Genomic DNA, 9,600 nt, shown 5'->3' on the forward strand with positions numbered 1-9,600 from the left:
AACTAAAATATTAGAAAAGATGACGTGCAAGACTCCAGACACTCAACTGACTAATATAATGTTTAGTATATAGTTTCAATTAAGAAAACAAATGCTTAATAAAACTGATAAGAACTTCTAACTATTATTTTTAAGTTGAATTAAATATGCGGTAAAATTCAGAATATGTTAGCTGGGCAATTCCTTAGGAAGAGATAGTGAAAAAATCGTATTTGGTGTATATAATTTTAATTAACAAATATAAATAATTATGGTCAAATTGTACATATGAAAAATGATTTTTTTTTTTTTTAAATGTTGTCTAATTGAACTCGAACAACTTCAGTTATATTAAATTGTACTCAACTAGTCTAATGATTTAATTATATTTTGGAAAGAAAACTTGTTAATTTTTTTTTAAATGATGAAATAATTTAAGAAAGATTTAGTTATATTATTTTGATTTGATTCAAAAGAATGTATAAAAATTAATAATGGTGGTAAAACTATAAATGGAATACCTTAACCAAAAACCTAATATCGAAAACGTTAAACATTAAACTTGAAATTATAGTTAATAATCATAAACTCGTAAATATTTTTTTCAAAAAAAATAAATAAAATAAAATAAACGAAACATTTTAAGAGTGTCTTAACCCTTATGCACAGTTCAAATATGTTTCAACCCTTATACAGAGAACTCGTAATCATGAACATGTGAAAAATCTTAAAACTCTTTCCATAAAACCTTTGTCACATATATTCATGTTTACGGATTTACACTTTAAAGTTAAAAGTTATGATGGGATTTACTGCTTAACTTTCTCAGTTTTAGATTTTCAACTAAGGTTTTCAATTTATTTTTAGCTTTTCAGATTTAAAAATTTTACCAACATTATTTTTAATCAAAATAAAACATCTAAATATTTCTTAAATTATTACATTATTTATAAAAAAAATAATGAATTTTCTTTCCAAAAAGAAATCACTAAACTGAAGTTGAATATGATAAACAAGAGTTCAGCTAAACAACATTTTACTGAAATTGTTTTTTACATATACAATCTCAGCATAATTATTTTTAATTGTTAATCAAAATCATATACACTGAATACGATTTTTTTCATAAATATTATTTGCATAATTTAGCCAAAACTTGTATTTGTCATATACAATTTTTTTTTTAAAAAATTATTGTGAGTATGGTTGACCATTTTTTCAAAATTTTGGGTACTTCCTATGTACAATTTATCCAATTCTAAAAGAAATTTTACTCATCTCAAAAAGTATGAAATCAAAATATACCATTTAAAAAAAAACATAGATATTGCTTGGGAAAGTAAAAATTAGTTTGAGAGGTTTTGGATCACAAAGTAAGCCCAATATTGGTGGTACTGGGCTAAGTTGTTAACAATTTCCCAGCTGTGAAAAATTATTTTTGCACATCCTTGTATATTTTCTACCTCTATACTTCAAAAAATATTTAAATTACTTTTTCTTATTTTTTATTTAATATTTTTTTATTTCATAATTTAAATATTCTATAGTCCACAAAATATTCAAAATTATTCTTTCACATTTTTTATTTAACTTTTTTAATTTCATAATTTAAAATCTGGATATAGATCAAATTTGTAAATTAAAATGTGATTTTTTTCAGAAAACAATTTTTATAATACAAATATTTTAAAATTCTTATTCTGAATTGTGCATCAAAAATATAAATTTTATACAAATTTTGTGTGGAAGTGCAAGAAGAAATAGTAAGTGCAGGAAGCAATACCCAAATTACCCGTAGGTTTCAATAAATATTTGTAAACTTGTCCTCAATCTTAGGATAATAATATATATATATATATTCCTAAACTTTGAAGATACAAAAGTAAAATCTTCCATGTCTGATTTTCATGAATATGTACCAAATTAACAGTATCAAAGTTCCATAAGTTGAAATAAAAACTTTTAATTAAAAAACAATAATTTTATTAAACAATTTACTATAATAATAAATTCAATATTTTAATAAAAATAATACGCTAGTCTGATTTTCAGAAAACCTAAATAAATATTCTCAATCATATTTTTTACTAACCAAACAAAAATTAACCATAGTTTAGAAGCAGAATTTCCTGAATTCATGATTTTTAATTAAGAATTTTTTCTATCTGACATGACGCACCGTCTTTCCCAGTGGCAGGTACACCGACGAAGTTAAATAATAAACGGCACATTTACAATAGCAGGTAGGAAAATATCTATTTTAGGTTTAAAAGGGTTTATAAATTGTTATACTAGAGTTAAAAATCATTATTTTTGCTTTCAAGCAAGGTGCGTTGTAAGTAAAATTTGATTCAATAAATATGCACCTGATGCGAGATACAAGATGACAAATTATTCAATATACATTAGCAAATACTGAAATGACATGTTCACAAAGGTCGCATACCGCTGCTTCAACACAAATCAACCAAGAGAGTTTTACGCCATATATTAATAGTATCCATACTATAAACAAATGAACATAAACTTCGTCAGCCTTTCTACACGCATACAGCATTGCATCAGTGCCTTGATCTGTTTCTTGTCCTGGAATATCATCTTCTGAGTCAGTCTTTCATGACTGAATATCTAGCATAAATTTCAAGGGACAGGCAAATGAGAAAAAAACACTTACCTGGGAGATCGAGAATAAGGAGACCGAGAACGTGAGCGGGAACGGGTGCGAGAAGGGGACCGGGACCGGGAGCTAGAATAATGTCTTCTGGAACTTCTGCTTCTACTTGGACTTCTACTGCGCCTGTACCTTCTGCAATTGTTCATAAAATCTCAGTATTAGCTAACCAATGGGAAAACGCAACATAACTTCATTTGCTGATAAGAAAATTCTAATGATGGGTACTCATTCCACTAATTAATAATCTCAAGTCCATCAGTATCTTCACATAATACCTAATCTACAAACATATTACAAATCCCTCGAGTATTCAACGTCCTAAGATGTATTACAGAACATAAGCAACACCAGGCTAAAGTAAGAGTGATCATCCAATCTAAATACAAATAAATAGATTGGATTTAAAATCCATATTCATTTTAATTAGGTCAAATTTATTTGGATTTTTCTTAAATCCATTTAAAGTGGATTAAATCTAGATTAAATCCACTTTGTCAAATACATTAAATTCATTTTGATATGAACACAGTCTAACTTGGCTCGAATTAGGCCTAATCCGACTCAACTTGGACGCGGACCAACTCGGCTCAACATCGACCTAAGCTCGGATCACTCAACATCCTGAGACCGAACGACTCGTCATAGGCCTGGGCCCAAACGACCAATAATCAACCCGAGCCTGGACGACTCGACATCGGATCGGGCTCGAACAACTAGACATCAACTCGGGCCTAGACGACTCGACATCGGCCTAGGCCCGGAAGAATCGACATCACCTCAGGCCATCTCGGCTCGACATAGGCCCGGGCCCAAACGACCAATAATCAGCCTGAGCCCGGACGATTCGACATCGACTCGGGCTCGAACGACTAGACATCAACTCGAGCCTGGACGACTCAACATTAGCCCAAGCCCGAACGAATCGACATCGACCCAGGCCCTCTCAACTCGATATCAGCCCAGGCCCAGACGGCTAGACATAAGGCCCGAGCTCGTACGACTCGACATCGACCGAAGCCTGTACAACTCGACATCGGTCCCGACCCGCACGACTCGACAGTGGCACGGGCACTCTCAGCTCAACATGGGCCCGTACTACTCAACATCTACCTGGGCCTGTACGACTCAACATCAACCCAGACCCGTACGACTCAACATCGGTCCCGGCCTGTACAACTCAACATCGACCTGGGCCTGTACGACTCGACATTAGCACGAGCCCTCTCGACTTGACATCGGCTTAGGCCATCTCAACTAGACATCAGGCTCAAGCCCGTACGACTCAACATCAACTCGGGCCCGTACGACTCAACATGGACCCAAGCATGTATGACTCAACATCAGTCACGGCCCATACGACTCAACATTGATCCCGACGCTTACGAATCCACATCGACCCGGGCTCAGACGACTAGATATAAGGCTCGAGCTCGTAGGACTCGACATCGATCGGCCCCGACCCGTACGACTTGACATTGACCCGGGTCCAGACGACTAAATATCAAGCCCGGGCCCGTACAACTCGACATCGATCCCGACCCGTACGACTTGACATCAACCCGGACCCATACGACTCGACATCGGCCCGGGTTTGTACGACTCGACATCAGCCTGGGCCTGCTCGGATCGAGATTGACCCGGGCTTGCTCGGCTCGACATCAGTTTTGATCCGTTCGGCTCGAGACCACTCCACTCGACATCAGCCCGCTCAGCTCGACATCGACCCGGGCCAGCTCGACTCAATATCGACGTTGGCATGCTCGACTCAACAATGTCCTGGGAATGGACAGCTCGAGCCCAGACAGCAGGCCTGGGCCCGTAGGACTTGACATCAACCCGGCCCATACGACTCGACATCGATCCCGACCTATACGACTCAACTTCGACTCGACATTAGCCTGGGCCCTCTCGACTCGACATCGTCCAAGGCCCAGACGACTAGACATCAGGCCTGTAGACTCGACATCGACCCAGTCCCGTAAGACTCGAAATAGGTCCCGGCCCGTACGACTCCACATCGACCCGGGCCCGTACAACTCAACACCAGTCCCGACCCATACGACTCGACATCAGCCTGGGCCTGCTCGGATCGACATCAACTCGGGCCCACTCGGCTCTACATCAGTCTGGGTCCGCTCAGCTCAACATCAGCCCGAGCCTGCTCGGCTCAATATCGGCGTTGGCCCGCTCGGCTCAACATTGTCCCGGGCTTGGACAGCTCAACAACGGCCTGGGCTCGCTCAGCTCAACATCAGCCTTGGCCTAGTCGTCTAGATATCGGCCCGAGCCCGCTCGACTCCATATCGAAACCGAAAGACTCAGCTCGACATGAGCATGGACCGACTCGAGTAGACATTGGTCTGGGCCAACTTGGCTCGATATCGAATCCGACCCACTCAGGTCGACTCAATTTTGACCACTCAGCTCGACTTGGCCCAGGGTTGACTCAACTCGACTTTGGCCGAACAGACTCGATTTGACTTGGGCCCAGACGACTCAGCTTGACATGAACTTGGGCCAACTTTGCTCAACTTAGGCCTGGATTATCTTAGCTCAACCTGGATCGAGCCAAGTCAAAATCCAACCCAAAATGCAATTTGGATAATCCAAAAATGTATCCAATCTATATCTAATCCATATCCAATTAAATGGATTGGATTTAAAATCCAAAAATATTGATTTGAGATAAATCCATTTAAATGGATTAAAACTGATATGGATTTGGATCATTATGGATTGGATTTTGTAATTTGGATTGAAAAAAAAGTCATTCTGATGAGTAGTTACAGCACTATTGTTCTTAAAAATGTCAAGACATGACATCAACTTTGCACAAATATACTATTTGTTTAGATTAGAACTGGCGACAGACAACACCTGTTTGTAGCAGGATTTGAAATACCTAAATGATAACTTGACAGCTGAAAATGACAAGAATTACATCTACTTGGAGGGATGGGGGAGCAGGAAGGTACCACTATAAATATAATGGAGAGGTGAAAACTGTTGTTACTCATGTAACTAGACCAAATTCTTGCAAGCTGAACCATTCCATTAAATCAAATGTTAAGCTTTTTTTTATCTTGAGAGTCCATTAACGGCACAAAAGCATCTAACATGTGCCAAGTGAGCTTGAAATACCTTGGAGGGGAACGGCTGAAACTCCTGCTGCGGCTGCGGCTGTGGCGTCTATACCGACTCAATCGACTTGTTTCTGCAAGTTTTTCTTGCCTCTGCCGTTCCTGTTCCCTTTTCTTGGCTAGTTCAGCAGCAGTATCCTTCTTAACTGCACAGGCAAACAATTATAAACATTAAAAACTGATACAAATTTCACATAAATACTGCTATACTTGCTCCTGAAAACAATTACTAGAATGCATACAGAAGACTTCTTTGATCTGTAAATAAAATAAATTATGCAAGCAGACATACTTTGTTTGTTTAGTTGTCTGTTCATGATTCTTTTAAGTCTTTCCTGAGGAGTTTCTTTCTTCTCCCCTTGTTGTTTTAAGGGCCCTCCAGAACCACCAGCCTTTAATTTTGCCAATGCTGAAGAAGCACTGTGGATGGGGAAAAGAGAGCACAATTAAAAAATAAATAAATATTCAGACGATTTACATTTCAACAAAAGTGAAATATCCCTATTTAAAATAAAATAAAATAAGCTGAATGAAATTAATAATATAAATAAATATTTTTCTTTTGTCTCTGACCAGCTGACAGTGTACCTAACTACACGAACAAATATGGAACAAACTTGATACCAAATTTCATGCTCAGTAAAGCAGATGGTATTGCAAAAGCTATATATAATATAAATGTCCATTTGCATGTACAGTTTTACATCATGCCATACCTTACTGATGGCTTCGCAACTTTAGTGCCCTTATCCTTATCAATTGATACACCAGAAGCAGGATCAACATGCAATGCCTCAAGTATGCAACCAGATGATGGCCTGCAACACAGTAGAGGTATCAGATAAAATACTTGCAAGATGTCCATGCAGCTCACATGTTAGTTATGCAAAATTCATTTCAGGGAACAATGAGATTCAAATAGGAAGCCTCCTCCCTTCTCCTCTTGGAAGTTACCCCAACAAATCTAGTCCTGATCTATTCTAAACCACAAAAAATTGCCTCAGACAACAATATGGGAGATATGCTGCGCAGAGAAAAGACTGTCCAATCTATCTTGGCAAGAATTAAAGGTCCAGTGCTCCGACCGGTTTAACATATCAACTTGAGATGTAGGAGATCGTGGTGGAGAAAATCCTTCAAGTCTGGGTTCATCTGCTGCTCCAGAGCTCCCAAATTCAGTTATGTATTCTATTTTAGGTGTCCTTGGCTTGCTTCGGTGAATATCATCAGCATGACTACTACGTGAATATCGCCTTGAGTGTGATGGAGAGTAGGACCGTGATCTGGACCTTGACCTGCACACAGAAATTGACAAAAAAAACTCAATAGAAGTTCCTTCCCAAGAAGTATGAGTAATATGGGAAATGGATAGATGTACAAACATCATTCAGAGAGAAATGGAGAAACAGTGCTATACCTTCTAGATCGAGAATAGGCTTCATATGTTGGACTTTGCCTTGGTTCCCTGCATGTATATATTGAATTCAACATTATGAGTGGGATAGGAGAATAATCAGCAATCCCATTTGTCAGTAGGAGCACAATTTCATATATTCTTCGCTCAATCTGAAGGATGAAAATATCAATTTTTCTACCGGTAGGGGTCATGATGCAGCACACGAGTTCCCGATATCCGTGTGGCTTCTCTCTCTCTCTCCCTTTCAATCTGAGAAGCCTTCCTTCTTTCTTTACGACTTAGCTTCCTCTACAAAATTTATAATATATCATCGGAAAACATCTACAAGGTCATCTAGAAATACAAAGAACTAAAACATCTTACTATGAAAATTTGTACTTACAATTGCAGGGTCACCTTTGATCAACTCTTTTTGCCTTTTTTCTTCCTCCTTTGCTTTCTTATCCATATAGACAAGCCAGCCATACCTTTTAACCCCATATTCTTTAGCAATTATTTCCATTCCTTCATCATTGCTATCATCACTATTAAAATCCTCATCATCCTCATCATCTTCATCTTCCTCGTTATCATTATCATTATCATCATCATCTGAAATATGGGTTTCTTCTTTTCCATTCCCATCATAAGAAAACCCAACCTGTGAGTAAGATCCTTTACTTGCAGAAGGCTGTGGCAAATTAGATCTACAGGTGTACATACATAAACAAAATAAGATCGTCTGCTATGAAGTATACCAACTCAACATCATATAAAGATAAGAGTTGTTACTAATTGCTAAGATTCAGTTTTAGAATGGAACAAAAATTATGCCACAAATAATATAACAAAACTAATAATCCAAAAACGAACTACAAGGATAGAGACAGAAGGCAAATCCACAGTAAAAGAGCTACAACAAATAACTCAAGGAACGATGCCCCTATAATATATTGTCAGCATATATTTCTTACATATAATATTAAGGATTGGGAACTTAAAAATTAGTGTGTCGCATATATACCAAATGACTAAAAATAGTTAAATAGGCATGAAAGGAACATCGACCAATTCAACCTGTCTGATGTAAACGGGGCAGCAGCCTTGGCTTCCATCTCTTGATTTACATGTTGCAAAGCCTCCTCGTCAGTAACTGTTAACATTGAAATCATAGTTTGTAAATTCAACTTCAAAATCAAAACCTAGAAATCGGACCAGCCTCGAAACCTTTTGTATCTTATTCCTTTATCATGAATGAACATCATTGAAATAAATTAAAAGACAGAGAAAAAACAGCAATAGTAACAAAAAACAGTAAAGGTCATCATTACAAGAGAATCAAACACATTGTCGAGAAACAAAAAAGTACCGACATCCTCTACGGCGATGCTTTACTAAATCCCGATAACGCTCAAAATTAACAAACTCTTCTAACTCTTCTTCTTCTTCAGATTTTTCCGGAGCGCGTCTATGACTAGAATCGCGAATGAAATCAAGAAGAGCACGGCCATCAAATCTGCAAATGCACTCATAGATTCACATCAAAAGAAGCACTACTAATAAAACTCAAATGCAATGAAGCAAGCATAATTAAGTAATTAATCAAGAAAATACACATAAGAGAAGGGCTCGCACCTGTCAATCAATACATCCTGTTTCCCATTCCAAGGTATCCTGGGATACAAAGAAATCACCACATCAACCTTATGCAAATTAATTAATCACAAAATACAATTGAATCGGTTAGAAGCTTTGGAAACGGTTATCGAATAAAAATCAAGAAACTGAAAGAGAAGAGTGAAAGAAACAAACAGGCCCTGTTGATCCTGTGTGGCTTGGTAGAGAGCGTCGTCTCGGTAGGTTCGGGAACGGAAGCCTACGAGTTGAATAGATTGCTGCGGATCGCCGCGTCTCTTGGCGAGGTAGACGGCGCGTCGTTGTGCTCTCTTCCGAGCTGCGTCCATCATGTCGTGGACCTTCTTCTCCGACCTTCTTGCCTCGTGCCACATCCTTCTTCTTCTTCTTCCTCCTCTCCAATGCTGTTTGGAACCCTAATTTTGATTCCTGAAATCCACACAGTGGCCTTGCACCTCGTATTCACACAGTTTGCGCGGTTTTCATCCTGGACCCGGACTTACTCCCTCACCTACGAATGGCCCAATCGATGAAATTACCATAGCTTAATGAACCTGGACCCCTTTGTTGTCATTTGCTCCATTTAATTACCTTCGCAATATTAATTAATCATTACTGTTTTCTAACTTTTATAAACTTATGAGATAAATGTTTTTTATGTGTGATCATTTAGTTATATGAACTATATTTTATTATAATCTTCAATGAAGTAAAATGTAAAAATTAAATATGGCATTTAACTTTATTTAATATTTCTTCTTATAGCATTACTTTAT

General features: G+C 37.6%; 1 protein-coding gene across 2 annotated transcripts; it reads right to left on the reverse strand.

Moving 5' to 3' along the window:
* Window positions 1-2,312: 2,312 nt before the first annotated feature.
* Window positions 2,313-9,387, reverse strand: LOC137810114 (CLK4-associating serine/arginine-rich protein). Of its 2 annotated transcripts, none has more exons than XM_068611245.2 (13): window positions 9,002-9,387; window positions 8,825-8,863; window positions 8,563-8,705; window positions 8,267-8,342; window positions 7,593-7,896; window positions 7,389-7,498; window positions 7,211-7,258; window positions 6,879-7,088; window positions 6,510-6,611; window positions 6,086-6,213; window positions 5,795-5,939; window positions 2,654-2,785; window positions 2,313-2,565 (listed from the first exon to the last, which is right to left on the reverse strand). In XM_068611245.2, the coding sequence occupies exons 1-13, from the start codon at window positions 9,196-9,198 to the stop codon at window positions 2,541-2,543; spliced, it is 1,659 nt and encodes a 552-aa protein (XP_068467346.2). In that variant the 5' UTR covers window positions 9,199-9,387; the 3' UTR covers window positions 2,313-2,540. The 2 variants fall into 2 exon arrangements, with proteins under 2 accessions (XP_068467346.2, XP_090154186.1); XM_090298060.1 differs by having other exon boundaries at window positions 8,559-8,705; window positions 9,002-9,380.
* Between the last annotated feature and the right edge of the window lie 213 nt (window positions 9,388-9,600).

The sequence above is a fragment of the Phaseolus vulgaris genome, chromosome 2 (assembly GCF_051622355.1).
Source record: "Phaseolus vulgaris cultivar YP4 chromosome 2, ASM5162235v1, whole genome shotgun sequence".
Taxonomy (NCBI): Eukaryota; Viridiplantae; Streptophyta; class Magnoliopsida; order Fabales; family Fabaceae; genus Phaseolus; species Phaseolus vulgaris.

Coding starts and splice junctions, on each gene's coding strand:
- LOC137810114 (XM_068611245.2), bottom strand. CDS start 9,198: ATGTGGCACGAGGCAAGAAGGTCGGAGAAGAAGGTCCACGACATGATG. Junction 8,706..8,824: donor CAGGATGTATTGATTGACAG/GTGCGAGCCCTT, acceptor GTGCATTTGCAG/ATTTGATGGCCGTGCTCTTC. Junction 7,259..7,388: donor CTGCATCATGACCCCTACCG/GTAGAAAAATTG, acceptor ATATACATGCAG/GGAACCAAGGCAAAGTCCAA.